At 39.7% G+C, this 21,507-nt stretch overlaps 1 protein-coding gene across 1 annotated transcript; it reads left to right on the top strand.

The window, feature by feature from the left end:
* The first annotated feature begins 16,132 nt into the window (after nucleotides 1–16,132).
* On the top strand, nucleotides 16,133–19,803 carry LOC145779895 (uncharacterized). Its single transcript, XM_082591566.1, has 3 exons — nucleotides 16,133–16,474; nucleotides 17,162–17,347; nucleotides 18,181–19,803. Exons 1-3 carry the CDS (start codon nucleotides 16,264–16,266, stop codon nucleotides 19,113–19,115), a joined length of 1,332 nt encoding a protein of 443 aa, XP_082447692.1. The 5' UTR covers nucleotides 16,133–16,263; the 3' UTR covers nucleotides 19,116–19,803.
* The last annotated feature ends 1,704 nt before the right edge of the window (nucleotides 19,804–21,507 follow it).

The following is a 21,507-nucleotide window of genomic DNA, read 5'->3' as shown; positions in this document are numbered from 1 at the left end:
AGGTACCAAAGGGCGTTCGTTCACGATCCGAACGGCACTGCCTGTGTACGTAAGCAGTTCAATAAAACTGGGCTTACGTATTGAAGAGTCCAAAATGTGAAAAAATGCAATTTTAAATTGTTTAACCATTGCCTCCCAGGCGCCACCTTGCGCCGGAGCATACGGAGATATAAATTCCCAGTTTATCTCTCTCTGTCTCAGGGCGTTGTGAAATTCAGCTGATTCTATCAACTCGGGTAACTTCTTAGATGCTGCCTGAAAGGTACTTCCATTGTCGGAATAGATAGCATTAACCTGCCCACGTAAATCTGTAAACCTTGTAAAGGCAAGTAAAAAATCACTCAGCGACAATGACGTAACCAGCTCAACATGAATAGCGCGAGATGCCATACATGTGAACAAGAGTCCCCAAGCTTTTTTGTGACTTCTACCTTCAACAAAAGTTAAAGGTCCAAGATAGTCTAAGCCGCAATCAAAAAAGGGTTTCCTATGCGCAGTTGTGCGAGACAAAGGTAAATCAGACATGAGCTGCCTTATAGGTCGAGCTTTCTCAATCGCGCATACACCACAGTCATTAAGATACCTCTTCACGGAGGCATTACCATTAGCGATCCAAAACTTCTGTCGCGTAGACAACAAAGTGTGCTGTACTCCACAGTGCGCATTTCCATTATGATGCGACAGTACAACAAGCCTAGTGAAGGGGGGCTTCGAAGGCAAAACAATCGGATGCTTTGCTTCAAGAGAGATCTCGGGAGAATTACTTAAGCGCCCTTCAATGCGGATTACACCAGCGTCATCTACACAAGGTCTGTACTTTTTAAGTGAACGTAATTCTTTCAAGCGTTCCTTCTCACGTTGCGAAGCGCCAACACTACCTCGCTTTATCACTTCCTCAAGGGCATCCGGCGATCGTTTGGTCATTAAATGTACCACATCGCCATACACGCTCTTCTGAACAAACTTCACAGCCAACTCTGAAGCACTGTTAAGATAAGATGCATCCAGTTTTGGCTTCACAAAGCTACGCTTTCTCGTTTTACAGCACAAAAATTCAACAAAAGCAACCAAATAAGCGATTCTCTTTTTCATAACATACAAAGAAGGTGCGGCCTCGATCAATCTGTGAAGACCACCCTGTCCAACGTCAAGCGACTCCTCTTCGTCACGAAGATATAGGCTATGGACAGGTACTGGAGTGGCATTTTCTACAGATGGAATTTCCTCACACTGGTAGAGAAGACTAGAACCATTTAACCACAACTCTCGAAATTCTTTCTTTGTAATAAGATTTGGCCTTGTGCCAACATCAGCTGGGTTCATATCGGTAGGGCAAAAACGCCAATCCTGGGCTCCAGACAACAATAAAATATGCTCAACTCGACGCGTAATAAACTTATTCAAACGTAAATCAGGGTTTTTAACCCACTGCAACACAGTACGAGAATCACACCAAAAATACTTAAGGCAGTCGGGCATCTTCAATGCCTCGTAGGCCTGCTTCACGAGTCTTGCTGTATTCAAAGCGGCAACAAGCTCTTTCCTAGCTATCGGCCAAGAAAACTGATTTTTTACAACAATGGTAGATTTACCCAGAACGAAAGACACACTCGGAACTCCGTTAACCAGTCTACGTAAGTAAACAACAGAAGAGAAAGCTTGATTCGAAGCATCACTAAACCCATGCAATTGATATGAAACAATATCATCCGGACTGCACACACCAGAGTTTGCAAAATACCATCTCGGTAACGAAAAATCCTTAAGCAGGTCCAAAGAGCGAAGCCACGACTCCCACTCTTTAACAAAGCTATCAGGGACCTCGGTGTCCCAATCAAACTTGTCTATCGCCAATTGCTGAAGTATAAGGCGTGCTTTTAGAAAAAATGGCGCTCCAAAGCCTAGCGGATCAAAATTTTGTCCAAGCTGACTGAGCATACTTCGGCGCGTGTGTTTAGCTAAGGGCTTTAAGGAACATGCGATACGCATCTCGTCAGACTCGGTTTGCCACACACAACCCAATGTCTTCGCTGATGGCAAAGTCATATTTTCAGTCTGAAAGTCAATGTCACGAATCAAAGGTGAAAGCATCTCATTATCCAAATTTGACAAGACAATCATAGCCTCCTTGTTAGCACTCCACTTACCAAGTTTAAACCCACGGCTATCAAACAAAGCAATTGATTCATGAGTGATTTGCTGAGCTTCCTCTAAGCTATCAGCCGAAAATATAAATTCATCCATGTACATATTATTTGCAATATTGCAGAGAGTCAATTCACCAGCACTGCTGGGATTCTGCTCGATCATTTTCTTTATAGCCAAGCAAGCGATATACGGGCTACTCTTTATTCCCCAAGGGTGTACATAAAAACGAAATGGTACCATCCTACCATTTTCAAGGTCATCATCTTCAAACCACAATATACGAAACAAATCCCTTTGCGACTCAGGTAACTTTATTTGAAAGAAGCATTTAGTCACATCAGCCATGAGACCAAATCTACCAAGCCGAAATCTAGCCAAGACATCTACCAGAGGGTTTAACAAGTCAGGACCCGAAAACATTACATCATTAACACAAGTTCCTCGGAATTCAGACTTGCCATCGTAAACAATGCGCTTTTTTAATTGTGACGTAACAAAGTATGGTAAATACCATTCAAATCCCTTGACATTTCCTGCTTCACCAGTACGCTCAATATAGCCATTTGATTTAAGATCTTTCATGGTGTCAGTAAGGAAATCACGAAGTTCAGGTTGTTTTAAAGCTTTCTTTCTTAAAGCAGCAACTCTATCTGAGGCCAACACAAAATTGTTAGGTAGATCAATATCTTCCTTCAACGGAACAGGTATCTCAAATCGACCATCTTTCAACTCAATATTCGGTTCGACAAGTTCTCTAGCCAAATTATCATTGCGAGACAATTCACAGGTTTCATTTTGCAACGTCAAATCCTGAATGACTTTATTCAGGTCTGCTATTTCCATATCACGAGACTCAATTTTACGCTGAAAGCCAGAGATGACATCCGACTCTGAAGACGTCTGCACTCTGCACACTTTAGCAACGCTTTCATCTAAGGGTGACTTACCATCACAAGCCAACCAGCCGAGAGGAGTGAGCAAAGCATGTGGTTCACTACGATTTTCACCAACACGCTCTTTTTTTGCACACATCAAATAAGCGTTGTCGTTGCCAATCAGTACATCTACAGTACTACAATCATTCAAATGAAACATATTCACGTCATGAAAATGACGGAAACCATTTAAATCTTGTTTATGCGGTAAAGTTTTAACATCATCAGCCCAAGCTGGGTTAACCACCGAGGTTATATCACAAAACAGTTCATCTGTCTCTAACGACTGGATGTTGAGTTTGACAAGGTCAGCACAAGTAGGTTTCTGACCAGCCAGGGTATCCATTTTAAACGACGCTTTATCGTACGGTTTAAGATCAAGTTCACACACCAAATCACTCGAAACAAACGTCAACTGCGAACCAGGATCATGCTGACAATACACCAACTTCGATTTGCCAGTCATTGGATTCAAAACACGAGCAGCAGTAACGCGGTTAAAGGCTGCTTTAACATTTCCAATCTTAACATTACGCACAGGAACTCTGGCACGAGCATCATCTTTACCGACCGAATCCAGAGAATCACGTGACGTCACATAAAAATCATGCAGAAGAAAATAGTGTTTCCTATCGTTGTTAGGCCCACACTTACGACAGTTATTTGCATGAACGCAATCCCTAACCATATGCTGGCGCAAACAATTCAAGCATTTGCCAGCTTTCACAATGACATCTCTCCGATCTTTAGGTGTCAAGCGCAAAAATTCTTTACAATTAGACAAAAAATGGTATTCAACTTGACCACGTGACGAACAACAAATGCATGCCGGTAGGTTTTTACGTCTGGCTTCACCACCGCGCGGTGCGCCAACAACAGTCGAGTACTGCGAACTCCCTGACATCACATCATCATGGGGGTTTACGGACGTCTGCCTAACCGGACATGAAGGCAATTTTCCTTTGCCAAACTTTTTAAATTGCTGCGACTCACCAGAATCGCCCATTAGCATAATGCTAAAATCAGTCGACTTACGCGTTTCCTCCCGTACTACAAATTCAAACAAACTCTGAAAGGTAGGCTCATCAGTGTTACCATACTGATCACCTAAAAAGTCAAGATAACGCTGCTTAGCGTCAAACGGGAGTCGCTTAGCCAAATCCAAAACAAAACGTCCTTCTAATTTATCACGCTGACCATAAGCTTGCGCGTAAAGCAAACACTGCGACAATTCATCTTTAAACTCTTTCAGATCACTGGAAGAGGTCGAAGTCAATTTGCTACCATAGCGATACTTTCTAATTTCCGGTTCTGCAAAAAGACCTCCACGAACCCCAAAACGCTGGGACAAGCGAGCTAATGACATTTCTATCCTGTCTTCCTCTGACAAACCAGGGGTGTCAGAAACCAAATTAGCAATCGTTTGCGCAGCTGTCCTAACACAAGCTGCTTGTAACAAAGTCAAACGAGTCCCCTTAAAGGGCGAAGCTGCCATTAAGGCCGTAACACGATTTTTAAAGAAGATAAATGGCATATTATTACCATCGTAACCAATCAAGGCCGCCTTATCGAAAAACGTCCTACTATTTTGGTATTCAAAAAAGCAATCCTGCTGTTGAGAACTCGATTTAGCGGGAGAAGACAAGCTATATCCCTTAAGGGGCTGAGTGGGCTCAGTCACATGCACAGCCCGACCACGATCCTCACACATGTTAAAATCAGGAGACGCGATACGCCTCTCACAACCACCCAAATTACGTGTAGCTGGGCGATCAAAACCTAGCGGCGCAGAAAACTGGCGGCCCCGTGACCTGTACGCTCTGGGGGAGGAGTTCGGTTGTAATTCGCAGACCTTGGCTCTACAGCATTCGGAAGACCCTTAGCCGCGGCCCCGAGACCTCCTGAAACAGCTGGAAAACGTGTGGATTGCCCTGGTCCACTCACAGGTAGAACGGGCGTTTGGAAAAGGTTATGTAAACTAAACTGCGATTGATGTTCATTTCTGGAATGCCTAGAAGAGCTCTTCTTAGAGCTACGCCGGGAGCCCGCCTCTGATCGATATTCAGCTAAAACTACCTCTTTACGTTGTTCAGCCCTCAACTGAGCGTCTTTGAGTGCGAACTCAGCAGCTTTCGCTTCGGCTTTCGCGGCGGCTTCAGCAGCTCTCACGGCAGCCTCAGCTCGTATGGCCTCAGCTCTCGCGATGGCCTCAGCAGCTCTTGCTTCGGCCTCAGCTTGTATCTGGAGCTCCTCTCGTTTTAACTGTAGGTTAATTTGTGTAACTATCCGTGACGAGCTCTCAGACATCCTAGTGCTTACGTTTGAGGCGCTATCCTCAGGATGTATGTCAGCATCCAACCTATCTGAGAACTCACTTTCTTTTTGTTCGAAGTTATGTTTTAAAGAGTTAAATTCGGGATCTACCCTATCACGAAGTTCTGCCAAGATTGCAGAGTTAAAGATTTTAGTCAAAAGAGCATGGAAATGCAGCAATTCCTCTTCTAAAATAGATAACTTAGATCGAAAAATTAACAGTTCCTGCTTATCACTCAAAGAACCTAGGGCTACAGAAAGTTCCCCAATTTGAGTCAAAATATCCCGTCTAAGATGCCGGGCCTCTCGAACTGACTTAGCCTCATCGTTATTGGGTCCCTCCCCAGAATGGCCTGCCCGACCGCAAAGAACATCATCAGGCTTAAACTCAGTCGAGTCTACGGCGGTCGAGTCCTTGTCGCCACCGAGTGTAGACATATTAAATGTTGGGGCTAAATTTAACAATTAAAAAAATTAAGTTACACAAACACACAAAATTATTAGGCTACAGTAGTTATAAAAAACTTAACTGCAAAGACCGTAAAAATACAAAAAAGAATTTAAATGCACGATACCGTAGCTGTACGGGTATGAAGTCCTAAAGTCCACAAAACTTGCTTGGATTCTTCCACTTGAATCTACAAGCACAGATGGATTGTCTTTTAATCTTCTTTCTTGCCAATGAATGTCAAAGTTATTTTTCTTCTGTACCAAACTGAGAAGAATTGTCTTTACTTTTCTTTGCTTCTGTAAGAGTGTAGACTACCAACCAACAAATCTTCTTTTATTATTTCTTGTACTTCTAAGTAGTTCTTCTGCACTAGCTGACAACAAACACGTCGTTTATTTTTATGCCTTCAAGTGCTTCTTGGCCTACCAGCTAACAAAAATCGTCGTTTATTTTTCTTGCTTTAATTTCTTCTTGACCTACCAACTGACAAGAACTCGTCTTTTATTTTTTGCTTCTAAGTGCTTCTGTGCCAAACACTAGACAGAGAATCGTCTTTTATTTTTTATGGTCTTTGCAGTTAAGTTTTTTATAACTACTGTAGCCTAATAATTTTGTGTGTTTGTGCAACTATCCGAGACGAACTCTTAGACATCCTAGTGCTTACATTTGAGGCGCTATCCTCAGGATGTATGTCAGCATCCAACATTTCGGAGAACTCACTTTCTTTTTGTTCGAAGTTATGTTTTAAAGAGTTAAATTCGGGATCTACCCTATCACGAAGTTCTGCCAAGATTGCAGAGTTAAAGATTTTAGTCAAAAGAGCATGGAAATGCAGCAATTCCTTTTCTAAAGTAGAGAACTTAGATCTAAAAATTAACAGTTCCTGCTTATCACTCAAAGAACCTAGGGCTACAGAAAGTTCCCCAATTTGAGTCAAAATATCCCGTCTAAGATGCCGGGCCTCTCGAACTGACTTAGCCTCATCGTTATTGGGTCCCTCCCCAGAATGGCCTGCCCGACCGCAAAGAACATCATCAGGCTTAAACTCAGTCGAGTCTACGGCGGTCGAGTCCTTGTCGCCACCGAGTGTAGACATATTAAATGTTGGGGCTAAATTACCAATTAAAAAAAATGAAGTTACACAAACACACAAAATTATTAGGCTACAGTAGTTATAAAAAACTTAACTGCAAAGACCGTAAAAATACAAAAAAGAATTTAAATGCACGATACCGTAGCTGTACGAGTATGAAGTCCTAAAGTCCACAAAACTTGCTTGGATTCTTCCACTTGAATCTACAAGCACAGATGGATTGTCTTTTAATCTTCTTTCTTGCCAATGAATGTCAAAGTTATTTTTCTTCTGTACCAAACTGAGAAGAAATGTCTTTACTTTTCTTTGCTTCTGTAAGAGTGTAGACTACCAACCAACAAATCTTCTTTTATTTTTTTTGTTTTAATTTCTTCTTGACCTACCAACTGACAAGAACTCGTCTTTTATCTTTTATGCTTTAATTTCTTCTTGACCTACCAACTGACAAGAACTCGTCTTTTATTTTTTATGGTCACAGCGGTAAACCATAATCTCTTCGTGGGAAAATTTTAACATAAAGTTCCCGAATCCGTTCGTCTGTATATAATGACCGAAGAAACACACACTTGAACTTCTTTTCAAACAGTGTATTTCTGTAAAATTAGCCCGCGGCTATCGAAATGGGGTTGCAACTCCTTGCACCTCTAAAACTGTCACTACGATACAGATTACTTGGATAAAAGACGGAGAATTTGTCCAGCTAGCAAGCACCAAATAAACCAGTTAAATGTGCGACCGACTTCCAACAAACAACTTCGAGAATGAATCAGAAAAATTTGTGATAACTCAAAGGCACGAGAGCAGTTCGTGACGCAATAACATGTCCAAACAGGTTTCAAACTGAACAGGTTTAAACCGGTTTAAACAGGTTTGACACGAGTCTTACGGACGATGGTGCAATTTTGGCTCATGTTTTAGGAATTTCCATGACGTAATATTCAGTAGACCCGAACGGTTTCTACATGACGTTTGCCAAGGCGAACAACCGTCTGGAACAGGGTGTAATATGATAAGATATACGTATAGTAAGATATGTTAATGTATAATATAGTAATATTGTAGGATAAATTTACAAAAGTGGCATTTGGCAAGGCATGCTATACCAGGATTTGGTGCAACAATTAGCAACACAGTCAGAATTAAAGAGTTACAGCATAGGTTGATTTTCAGAACGCAAGTGCTTTTTCAGGTTACTGCAAAATATTGAAAAGGTTTCAGTTTCGGTGATGGTTTTCGGGAGATTGTTCCACACTTTAACTCCACTAAACTGAATGGATTGTTGAGTCAGTCTTTTGGAGAAGTAGGGGAGGAAAAAGTGATTGTTGCTTCTGGTTGATATTGAGTGCAAATTGTTATTAAGTTGAAATAGAGAATTAAAGCACTGGGGTAAGTGATTGTGTTTGAGTTTGAACATAAATTTTGCAGTTTCTATTGTGTATAGTTCGTCAATTGTGAAGAAATTATGGGATTTAGAGTGATTTGATTCATGCTTTGCAATCATTTTGATAAATTTGTTGCAAATCTTTTGAAGTTTATTTAAAACAGTTACATGACCATGCTTCCATACACTTATGCAATACCGGAGATTGCTTTCAATTAAGGAATGGTAAAGGCAAATCAAATTGTTGGTGTTTAAGTAGGACTTAACCTTGCAGATCACTCCAAAGTTTTTGCGAAGTTTTTGCAGTAAGGATAGCATGTGGGGTTTCCATGATAAGTCTTCGCTCAACAGTATGCCCAGAAAACTGATAGTGTTGACACGTTCAATGGGTTGATTGCATATAGACAGTGTGTAAGGGAGGTTTGAAAGTTTATTGGTGCTATTGAATAACATGTATTTTGTTTTTTTTACATTTAGTGATAGCTTATTTGCTGCTAACCAATTTGTTACTCCTGTCATTTCCTCATTCGCCATTTCGAAAAGTTTGTCATAATTTTTACTGCAAAAGAATAAATTGGTATCGTCAGCAAACATTATAGATTCAGAGTGTACTAAACATCTCGAAAAATCATTAACATAGATTAAAAATAATAGTGGTCCAAGGATCGATCCTTGTGGTATTCCATAACATATTTCTCGTTTAGCAGACATTGAGTGAGATACTTCTACAACTTGAAATCTGTTTTGTAAGTAACTTCTGAACCAGTCATGGGCTATTCCCCTAATACCAAAATAGTAAAGTTTGTTTAGCAGAATGTGGTGATCGATAGTATCAAATGCTTTGGACAGGTCCAAAAATATACCTAGTGTTGCTTCTTTTCTTTCAATTGCATTTGAAATTTTATCAACAAGGTGTAATGCTGCATGACTTGTTGAGTGATTTTGTCTGAAACCAAACTGCTGACCATAGAAGAAGTTATTGCCTTCTAGAAAATTGTATATTCTATTGTACATTATTTTCTCAAGTACTTTTGAAATTGATGGTAATAAACTGATTGGTCGATAATTACTGCAGTCTTCTGCTTTCCCTTTTTTAAATACAGGTATTACTTTTGATGTTTTGAATGATGATATGAATTTGCCATTGGTTAAGGATAGGTTAAATATATGTGCAAGTGCAGTAAGTATATTGTCTGGGGAAGCTTTTATAATTTTTGTTGGTATTTCATCAATGCCACAACTTAGTTTGGATTGAAAGGAAGAGAGAATTTGCTTAATTTCAAGAGTGGTGGTGGGCTGTAAAAAAATTGATTTACTAATAGGATTGGAAAGGTAATCTGAAAATTGTGAAGTTGTGTTTGGGATTTTATCAACTAGCTTTGATGCAATTGAAGAAAAATATTCATTAAAGTAGTCAGCTTTATCTTTGAAAGAATGAAAGAATGAAAGATTAAAATTAGGCTAAAAGCTAATATCTGAAATTGTTATATCGTATTGCAAAATTTGCAGTAGCTTAAATGACCTTAAAAGGACACCATTTTCCCCCTGCCCCCCATCTACAGAAAAATTGAGGGCAGGGAGGCATCCGTCCCCCCCCCCGCTTCCGGCGCCCCTGCCATGAGCACATGTTTTCATTAAGTTAGCCTACTCATGATATTACAAACCCAAGTGCCCAAACATTTTACGGTATTTACAATAAACAAAAGCCCTTCTACTGTCAGACCGTCAGACATATTAAAAGCCTTCGTATCTCCTTCTTTAGATATCCCTGATTTAGGAGCCGGAGTCTGGAGTTTTGCCGGAGTCGGAATCTGAAATTTGTAACAAAACTAGGAGCCGGATTGGAGCGGAAATCTGATTTATTTTTTTGCCAGATGGTACTTTCAGTGTACAAATATTTACACCGTAGGCCTACTTGTCACCCTGCATGTCCTTGTAGAAGGAGATGATGATGCTAAGCAGCTGTGGGGGACAGCCAATCTTCTGCAGTAGCTAAAACAGGCCTCTCCTGTTGACAAGGTCAAAAGCCTTCGTCAGGTCAATAAAGGCGATGTATAACGGCCTCTGCTGCTCACGGCACTTCTCTTGAAGCTGTCGTACGGAGAAAATCATGTCTGTTGTGGACCTCTGGGCGTGGAACCCGCACTGAGATTTAGGGTAGACCCTGTCAGCCAATACCTGAAGGCGCCTAAGGACCACCTTGGCAAAGACTTTTCCCACGATGCTAAGCAGAGAGATGCCTCTGTAGCTGTTACAATCAGTGCGATCCCCCTTGTTCTTGTACAGAGTAATGATCTTGGAGTTGCGCATGGACTGCGGTACTTGGCCCTTTTTCCAACAAAGACGCAGTAGCTCGTGCAGTGGTTTTAGCAGGACAGGTTTCCCACACTTTATGACCTCGGCTGGAATGTTATCCTCTCCAGGTGCTTTCCCACTTTGCATAGAGTCAATGGCTTTACTTAGTTCTTCTAAAGTAGGTTCTGCATCAAGCTCTGCTATAACAGGTAAATCTTCAATGTTGTCTAGCACTTCTTGAGAGACTGAGTTTTCTGTTGAATATAGTCCCAGCCCACTCCCAGGTAATGTTCCACCCAGCGTGCCATCTGCTTGTTCTTGTCTGTAAGGATCTCGCCAGTCGATGCTTTAAGGGGGGCACACTTTTTGATTGGTTTTCCTGTTGCTTGCTTGATGCCCTCATAGCCTACATTTTTCTTATGTTGCCACTGTCTGATGCAAACTGGATACGTTCTGACAGCAGAAGCCAGTGGTTGTTAACACAGCGGCGTGAGGTTTGCTGAGCTTTGTGTCGGGTGGCTTTTAGGGCTTGCAGGTTTCTGACTGCTCGGGTTTTGTTTGTAGCTGAGCAGTGCTTTACGTTTCAGGTCGATAATAGGTTCCAACACAGAGATGTGTGCTTCAAACCAGTCAGTGTTCTTTCGCTTCTTCTCTCCATAGGTCTGGACGGCTGCACGGTGGATGGTCTTACTCAGTGACTCCCACATGTGTTCTGCGTCCTGAGTCTGGACAATGTTCAGGCTTTCTTCAAGACGTTCAAAGAACTTCTGGTGTGGTCAGTTACGACGGGGAGACCTCTGAACCCTTCGCAATTCGGTCTGGTGTGAATCATTAAGGATGTGTCCTTGCGCCGACTTTGTTTGGGATTTTCTTCTCTCTGTTACTGAAGTTTGCATTTGGTCACTCCACACAAGGTGTCCACCTACACACCCGCAGTGATGGAAAACTGTTCAACCTGGCCCGACTGAGAGCCAAGACAAAGGTTCGCACAGTGCTGATCAGAGAACTGCTGTTTGCCGACGACGCAGCACTGTCAGCACACGCCGAGCACGAGCTGCAGCAGTTGCTCAACGCCTGTTACAGTTTGCACACGTCTACAGTTTGCACACGCCTGTAGGGAATTCGCACTGACCATCAGCATCAAGAAAACAGTAGTCATGGGCCAAGATGTCCCCAAGCCACCTGTCATCACCATAGGACCAGAAGTGCTCGAAGTGACAGACCACTTCACCTACCTTGGTTCAACGGTCACCAGCAACTTGTCCTTAGATAAGGAAATCGACAGACGGATAGCCAGGGCTGCAGGAGTGATGACTTAACTCGGGAGGAGAGTGTGGGACAATAATCTTTTGACACTTAACACAAAACTCAAAGTGTAGGCTACCGTGCGTGTGTTCTTAGTACTCTGCTGTACGGTTGTGAGTCCTGGACCACTTACGCCAGACAAGAAAACCGCCTTGAAAGCTTTCACCTTCGTTGCTTGAGGCGCATTCTTGGTATTTCCTGGAAGGACAGAATACCTAACACCACTGTTCTGGAAGTGGAACGTTCTTGCTCCCTGAGCATACACCTCCTCTGCCAGCGACGTCTACGCTGGTTGGGGCATGTATCCAGAATGAAGGATGGGCGCATTCCAAAGGACATTCTGTACAGTTAACTTGCCACAGGGAAACGCCCAGTAGGACGACCCGCACTGCGTTACAGAGACGTTTGCAAACGAAACCTGAAGCAAACTGACATACCCTGCCGGCTGGGAACTGATCGCAGCAAATCGCAACAGATGGCGCTACGAAGTCAGTGCGGGTGTAGAAAAGGGTCAGTCGAGGCGGAAGAAGCAACTAGAGGAAAGAAGACAAAGAAGAAAAGAGAGACAGCAGCCTCAGAACTCCTCTGATTTCATATGTCCAAACTGTGGACGAGACTGCCACGCCAGGATTGGACTTCAGAGCCATATGAGAAGCTGCCGTACCCAGAGTGCTACCATCATCTGAAAAGATGGAAGGATGCGTACTACTACTACTTGTCACAAAAATTGTTTTAGTAATTTTTGTAAATTTTCTGCTTTTTCTTGCAACAAATTTTGCAAATCTCTGCATTTTGCAAGAATAAAAATGAAATTTAGGGTTGCCAGTTCTGCGATTTTTCTGCGAAATTGGGCTTTTTTTCTGAAATTCTGAATTTCGGAAAAATTTCGTGCTGGTTGATTTCGTTCAGTTTCTTTTAGTTAATTTGCAATTTAAAAATGCCGTATTGCTGCTCAGCACTGAATTCTAAAACTGGTTATAGCAATTTAAAACTTCCTTCCAATGTTTCAATTCATAGACGTATTCAATAAACCATCCAAGTTTATTAAAGCTGTGGGTAAATAATATCAGTAGCAAGCATTTTTTCTATTTTGTAAAAAACTGAAGTCAAATGCTGTTCCAACTGTGTTTAAAAAAAAACAAAAATATTTGGTGCCTTTAGTACGTTAATACCAAGCAATGCTACAGCATCTAGACACAGTATAGTGGAGCAGCAACATTCACATTATGTTGGTGGATGGTTTGAACAAAATTCTGCTAATAGGTTTACCAGTATCGAAGAAAGGCTTCACAAAAAGAAAGTTGCTGAAGGTTGGTGAAAACATTGACATTTCATCATTGCTTACGGCTAAACCATGAGCATAAGAAAAAATAGAAATTTGAGATTATTACAGTGTCGTAATATTACCCTTCCATACAATTTTGGGAGCTGGTATACAAGTCCCCCCCCCTGGCAACTCATGACAAAGAGGAATTGACCAAAACATGTGGATTGAAGTGTGTGAACAGTAAAGCAAAGGTAAAGTAGCTTCAGTGCTTCACCCTATATGTTTGGTTGAGTCCTGTCTTTGTCATGAGTTACCGGGGGGGGGGGGGGGGGGGGACTGGTATACCAGCTCCCAATTTTGTATGTCTATTGTTTATGTCATGTTTATTACAATTGCATGTGATTATAGGCACAACTGTGACAACAATGCTGCAATGTATTACATTAAAGTACAGACTGCAAAAAAGCAATGTGTGGTTGGTCTTGCAAAATATTTGTAATAACATGCGGCCCGTGGAAGGTATCAGCGTCTGACAGCGTACAAGTATAATCAAAATTACTTTTCTTGAACAGTTAAAGATCATAAAGGCAAAATATCCTTTCTGGGAAGCATATTTTCACTTTGCATCAGACTCCACCGACCGACCAAACAGATTGTAGTTCTAAGTGGGGGTTGCTTAAAGTTGTTCCAATGCGATGTCCAGCCACACTGTCCCAGTGCTTGATTAAGACGTCTGTTTTCGAAATTGTCTGTGAGTATAGGGTTGCTTATTTTAAGTTTGTAAATGTAATGTCATGTGAACACTAGTGTGCGTTTCACCGTTATTGTGTTTCACGAGCAGTATTCCCTTTATGCAAGTGTTTGTTGGCAAAATAGGTCGGTGTGCCAACTCAATTTATAATAAACTGGCAAAATATTATACAGTGTATAAATTTAAAGACTTTTTCTGGTTGTATTATGAAAATATTTAGCTTAGTAGGCTGCAAAATGCTGTTAATTAACAATTCTTGCCATGCTGATAAGCACCGCAAGTGACATTTATCTCATAATCAAAGAAAGACAGTTTTATAGACTCTAACAAAAAGGATGAAAAACTAACTCATTACTTTTTTCGATGGAACACTGTTCATGGGTTACGATAGAAACGTTTTTTCAGTGATTTCCCCAAGCGTTTGTTTCATGGTGCCCAGTTTCTTCCTCCCTGTTATTGGAGCCTATTTTTTGCTGATATATTTGCATTGTCTGTATTGCGATGTGTCAAACATTTCCTTGTTTATTGAAACTGTTAATTGCAAGATATCTTTTGTGAAGCGAAGTGACAACACCACTCTTGCTTGACGATGAATATTCTGATTAAACCGCTCGCTTCGCTATAAGTGCGCAAAACAAGTGGCCTCATTTATTAGGCATTGTTAAAGAAGTCAAAAGTGTTGTTAAAGGAGCTTGGCCTGGCGGTAGCGTTGTTCGACTAATTTTGTTGCTGCGGCATTTTAAGACAAATATTAAAAACATGTAACGCTGGATAACTGGGTACAAAATGTGTTCTTTTTTTGCATAAGAGTCAACCTACCTAAAATTTTATTAGTGCGGCCCGCCACAGATCTCCTTAGTGCCAAAGTGGCCCGCATGCAAAAAAGGTTGGTGACCCCTGAACTAGAGCAAGTTTTTGCAACTTTTTTTACAGCTTCCTTAATACTCATACGCATTTATGTAGTATGATGTTTTAAGCTGTTTGTTGGAATTTTGTATTGCAACTGATTTTTATTTTACATGCAACTTTTATCAAGTATTGTGCAAAATGTAAAGGTGTGCAGTGTTTTTTTTAAGGTGTTTTGGGGGACCGAAACGGTCCCCCAAATTTCTCCAGCAGTTTTCCAAAATTTGGACTTGCAACTACAGTAGAAAAGTAATGGTTGTTTCTCGCTATGTCTTAAGCTAATATGGCTATTTTTTTGGTATTTAAATGGAACACTTGCAGTCTCTTAAAACTACTTAGCGGTCACCCAAACCAAACCTTAAAAAAACCTGAAGGTGTGATTTAGAAAACATGCTATAAAACTGTTTCTAATATGGTTTTATTCTCCTGTATTTCTCCCCAGACAATGTGTGGAAATATATGTATATATAACAGAGTATATCATATTATATATATTATATATTAAATATATTATAATACATTATATATATAATATATATTATATATATAAAAAACAATGAAAGCTATTAATACTACAAAAAGTGCTCAATGCCAAGCAAAAAGGCAAAGCAGAGCGAATTAAATATAGTTATTACTATCTGAAGCCTTTACAAATTGTTTCACCTAACGGATCATCAGAAGGTCTGAAAAAACATGCAAACAGTAAAGAATCGATAATTCTGAAAAGATATTAAATATTACAACTGTAATTTAATCTGCCAAAAAAAACCTCTAAACCTGTACTTCCTGAGAAAATATTAAATATTACAACTGTAATTTAATCTGCAAAAAAAACCTCTAAACCTGAATTCCTGAAAAGATATTAAATATTATTACCGTAATCTAAACTGCAGAAAAAAACCCTCAGAATTATTAAGGTAGTCCTTAGCAAACTTTTTGTAGTTGAACAAATAATGATTTACATTAGCTCTGTCTTTTAAACATTGAGCACTTTTATTTGCAACTGCTGCAATCAATTTCTGGATTATAACAGAGTATATGTATATATAACACAGTACGGTACATTATTAAGCATGAATAATGTTTTTGTATCAGAATTTGATTTAAGTCATAATGCTATGCCAACATTCGGGCAAGAAGTTGTTACAGGCATAGTTGCATGATGCATACATGATGACATTACAAAGTTATCATGGACCATTCAGCTTTCACAATAACCTTATATTTTGGTGCATATCCTATCAAGGGTTGAGAAGCATAATAATGAAAGTGTTATTCCAGGGAATTAGTAATTAGCAACCATATTTTCAAATTTGAATTCCAGTGTAGTTTTCCTTTTAGCATTTCATGTAACTCTGATGTTGTTTACTGTATTCTGATACAAAATTAAGTGTTGGCATTATTTAAATGATACAAAGATGGAGAAATGCTGTATTCCCCAATGTAATCGATATGGAGATATCCACTTTTATTCTTTTCCTGGTGATTCCAAAATGTGTATAGCATGGATAAACGCTATAAAATCTGGACACAATTGCTGCAAACACAGCGCTTGGACACATTCATTAACATCAAAAGTTTGTTCAAATCATTTTCAAAAAGAGGACTTTCGAACCTTCCATATAGAAGGTGAGAAGCTTATTACCACAACTTACTGCATTATGAGTTACCCAATTTATTAACCTGGACTTGACAAATTGTGCAAGCAGGCTAAAATGTTTTCTCACGTTTGTTGACACATTTGCTTGAGCACTAGATGTGCTAGTAAACCTGTGAACATGGTTTGAACATGTGTTTTATCTACAAGTGTTGGTTTAAATTAAATTAAGGCTGTCCAACATTTACCTTATGGGATTTATTTGCTAAATGGCAACTGTTGTCTTTGCTGATGATTGCAGCTGTTCACCGCACAACCATCGCTCTACCTGTCTCATGTTGCCTTGTAGCTTCTCAGAAAACTAAAATCAATCAAAAGAGGACGTCTATATATATCAGAAAAATTATTAACGGAAATTCTGTGATGGTTGTAGCTAGAGATAAATGCAATCACTTCAAAGTGTTGTAAGCCACCATTTTTTTGAAACATGCTGATTGAAAAATGGCTATCATTCTTTGCCCACCAAATCGATCGGAAATTCTGCGTCTCTTGCATGATGAAAATTAGGTTTAACTGATCCTTAGTAATCTCACAGTGTATTTCAAGCAAGCATGAATATCCATAAATAGACTCACAAACCCAGGTTAGATCTAGATTCTAGAGGTATATATACAGTAGCCTATATATATGCAAAGAAGATAATTTTTTATTGTTCTCAGGTGTTGATGTTAGAACCCATCAGCTAAAGCCCTCCGCACTTCCTAGCAAACACATAGTTTGTAGAAAGATCGCCCAGAAAAAGATTTTGGCCACTCCTGCTGATGACACTGAATTTAATCATTTATGGCATGACTCAGCTTCTTTTAGTCTGTTGGAAAGTGAAGATGAATTTGTGTTTCATACTGGTAAATATATATTGTGTAATCGCAGAATGGCCCGTTTCGGTGAGTCCGATCCCTTAACGGGGGATTTTTTCAATTTTTTTTTTTTAAATTATCGGGTACCGTAGCCTAGTTATCATTGCCGTTTTAGGATTAGGGGTTAGAGGTTAGGAACTCACCGAATCAGACTCACCGAATAGTAGCAGACCCGTGTAATCGTATGTTATGTTTTTTGCTCACATATATACAGTAATCATAATTGTTAGAAAATGGTTTGTCCTATACCGATATTTTTTAAGTTGTCTCTAGTCTACACTTGCTTTTCGTAACAAAAATATTTGATGGAGAATCTGTGAGCTACCCTGTTTTGTTTGCTTTATTGTGTATTATTCAGGCTCAATAATATTTTTCTTTTTTGTGTTCAATCAAATACCTCTGTTAACACTGGAAGAGGTTGTTTCAATTGACTAGTTGAGTGAGTAGCCTAATGTGTTTACTTCGGAATATTGTCGCATTTCTTTCTATGTATCCACTGCTGAGATCATGCATGACCAATCACGTTAATGAAATGGGGTTTAGCAAAGTGAGCAAGAGTAATTTTTGAAAACAGAAAAAATGGCACATTTTTTCTCGTACGTTTGGGGGGACACATAGCCTAACGCCCCACTGAATTCGCTACTATTGCTTTCATACTTTTAGTGATTTTGTTTATTGAAAAGTTAATGCAACTGATTTAAGCCCATTGAGTATTGTAGTAATGTAGTAGTTAGTAATGTAGTAATAATAGTAGTAGTAATGTATGTATGTAATAAAGTATAGTAGTAATGTATTGGTAAATGATGCGCTTTGTGTTGCAGACGACAATCTTCTGTCAATAAATGTACAACTGAAAAATGAAGTCAACAAACTCACTGATGAACATGCCAAATTGAAAAACAGTCTAAATATGTCCTTTTTTGATAAACAAACAGTGACAAATGACGAATCACTCAGGGACTTGACTGGTGTTTTAAGCGACCGAACTTTTAAAAGCCTTTTGAATATTGTTACTCCAGAACCAAGTTTACTGCTGAAGAAGTTTACTATATCTTTGGAAACACAGTTGATGTTGGTTTTGATGAAATTAAAACTAGGATTACCAGATATGACGTTGTGTGCTGTTTATTGCTTGGAATTAGAAGGCCTACATGAGCTATATACTCTGTGGCTAAATTCACTTACCTGTGCACTAATTCCTTTGGTCAAGATACCTAATTCAACAATGGACATACAACAACCTAAAAATGTATTATTTGGTGATTTTGTTCGTGTAAGTTTAGAAACAAGTGAAACTTCAAGGCCATCAAGAACTTACAGAAAGGTAAATTCCAAGACTGAAGTTGAGGGAACTTTGAAAAAGGTTTTATTGTTGCTGACTCCAAAAGGAGTTGTTGTTTATGTATCTGAACCCCTCCCTTTGGACACAACAGCATTTTCTGCCTTGCGTGCGATTCCTAATCTTGATGCTTTGCTCGGTAACCATGACAAATTTTTTATGATTTCTTCTCAAGAATTCATATCTAAAAAGGATTTAGAACTGGGTGTCATGCTTGAGCACGATGAATCATCAATAGATGCGAAGTTTACTACTGAAAATAAACTTTCTTTGATGAAGGCTTCCGCTGTTCTTTCAAACCTAAGAAGTTTTGCAACATTAAACAGTTGTTTGGATTCACCGCTTAATGTCTTTTCGTCAAGCATTGTGAACATTTGTGCTGTCATAACATCATTGGAAAATGAAATCTTGCCATAAACTGATAGTTGAAATAAGGCTTTTCTGTTTTCTCGTGCCAATTTCTGTCAACTTAACTTGTGCGTCACATCTTCTAAATAAAACACCAGAACACAAATACAATGCAGTAGCCTTCAAATGCCATCATAATTGAGTGATATCGACCGCAACATGACGACTGTGGCACCAATTGTAATAATTGTCGTACGACATGTTCAATATAAGTCCGACAAAAAGTAGGTAACAGCCTATGACACATTTGAATCTCGCGAGGCATGTTTTATAACACCCTAGGTCCCAATTTCATGACACTGGTCAACAAATTATTACCGGTAGTAAAGTTGTAATTAGAGGTAGCCTACATTTTTTTGGTAGATCCTGAATCGGCGCTTGTTTATTCTTCAGTAGCACATTGAGTTTTTGAGACATTTGTAGTTTAACACTGAGGTAATCGTACTTTTTCTAAATTCAAGTCAGAAAAACTATTGGGAATCATATATAACATATTATACGAATAAAACATTTCGTGTTGGAAGGGTTGCCACCCGGCATAAAATCCTGCCAAAAACACCGTGCAAAAACTCATACTTTATCATAAAAAGTCATAAATTTTTGAAAAATCATGGCATTTCAATAATTATATGATGCTAAATAGTTTTTAAACTTCTGTTTGATTGTTTCAATTGCCAATTTGTTATAAACACATTAAAAGAGCATCATTCTTTGCAGGTTTGTTAATGTGCAACGGCAACAAAAGTGATGACTGTGGCTAACTGCATGGTTTAACATTGGTAATGGACAGTGACGATCGGTGAGGGAAAGCAGTGCTTACCTGAGCGAAAACTATGCAAAATATAATGACTGAATTCTAGGTTTAACTTATTATTTTTATCACGTCTATTTTAACTTGAAAATTACTGTATTCGTGACTAGAATTACTCGTAGCCTAACGCTTGTGAGTAGTCTAAGTCCTCACCAAACCGCATGTCTTGCCCATAAATGCCAATTAACGCAAACGCTTCTGTCAGAAACAACCACTGAAGCTCCAGGGAAGCAACTATCAAAGTTGCTTTCCCAGGATCAAAAATGTCAAAAAACGCCTTCGTTTTATCCAATCCTCACTCGTTTTGCAAAATGTCACCAGCTGCTTAGCCAATCAGATGTGTTAAGGTTAGAGTTGCTTACCCAGTGATCTTAGGCTACGTCAGTGAAGCAGTAAACCATCTTGTTTGTTATTAATTTTACTTTCAATTTCATCAGATAAACGTAGCAACTAGTGCTAGAAACGATAATTGTCCTGATGAACACCCAAACTTTTCAGTACCGGTATTCAGTTTACCCAGTGATGTCAATGCGTACATTCGCTAGAGCGGCTAGACTAACTCGTCAGAATGGTCTCTCGTCACGGTACACAGCACAGCATCATAATGCCAAAAAGCTTCTTGCTGTTTTTTGATGTCTCCTCGCCATGTACTTTAGCCTACTAGCTTTCATAGTCATGCCTTTGTCCTTTTTACAGCGTTGATATAACGTTACTTCGCCAATGAACGTTCAGGTACGGATGCAATATTTATGAAGGGGCGTTCTTCCCGGCTATCAGCACAAGGCTGAGCACTCACTAGTACAGCGAGCAGTTGCGATTCGCTAACCATAACGGTGTAGCTTCCACGCTAGCCATTCAGACCATCCAATCAACAATATGTTTCTCGGCAGCCGATTTGTAGCAAGAATTGACAGCGACACGGTGTCTTTGTCTATCGCTGTCAATTCTTGCTACAAATCGGCTGCCGAGAAACATATTGATGCAATATTTAGTTCGTTAAGCTTCTATACGCAGGAGGCAAACTTATCCAGCTTTTTGTACAAATTGCTTGCGGTTGTAATGTTTAGGCCTAAGTGTTAGTTTTTGTAGTGTAGGCCTAACTGAATATTTGAGAATGAACATTCATGACGAATTAAACATTTAGACAACTATTATTCCATGTCTAACACAGGATTTTGGTCCTGCAACGTTAAAATTAAGATTGTTCATGACTTCTAAACATTAAATGGATGTATGATCACGACATAGGCGAAGCACAATTTGACAGATTTTTATTTTGTTTTGGAAATGCTCTCAGAGCGTACCAAATTGGAAGTGTTTTTCAAAAATTTCTGGGGGAGGCCCCCCAGACCCCCGCTGGAAGTGTTCCCTTCGGGCTTCGCCCGACGGTTACGCCCTTTGTGCCTACTACCTTGCTGCACCATATTTCCAAGTTGCTTTCCCAACGGTTTAAGCCACCGAACGTCACTGGTAATGGATATACTGTAATATGTCGATTTGTCTGTAGGTTTGGTCTGATTTGTTGTTCGGCAGTTGTTGATAACTATTTGACTAACTTAATTGTGGATTGTAGAAGGATAAGCACAGGAG

This window comes from Aplidium turbinatum, chromosome 11 (genome assembly GCF_918807975.1).
Source record: "Aplidium turbinatum chromosome 11, kaAplTurb1.1, whole genome shotgun sequence".
In the NCBI taxonomy this organism is placed as follows: Eukaryota; Metazoa; Chordata; class Ascidiacea; order Aplousobranchia; family Polyclinidae; genus Aplidium; species Aplidium turbinatum.
This window is presented reverse-complemented; position numbering and strand designations above follow the sequence as displayed.

Excerpts from the sequence above, each read along its gene's own strand:
- LOC145779895 (XM_082591566.1), top strand. The coding sequence starts at position 16,264 with ATGGAGAAATGCTGTATTCCCCAATGTAATCGATATGGAGATATCCAC. Across the intron at positions 16,475-17,161 it reads TCGAACCTTCCATATAGAAG|GTGTTGATGTTAGAACCCAT; the intron begins GTGAGAAGCTTA and ends TATTGTTCTCAG. Across the intron at positions 17,348-18,180 it reads TGAATTTGTGTTTCATACTG|ACGACAATCTTCTGTCAATA; the intron begins GTAAATATATAT and ends TTTGTGTTGCAG.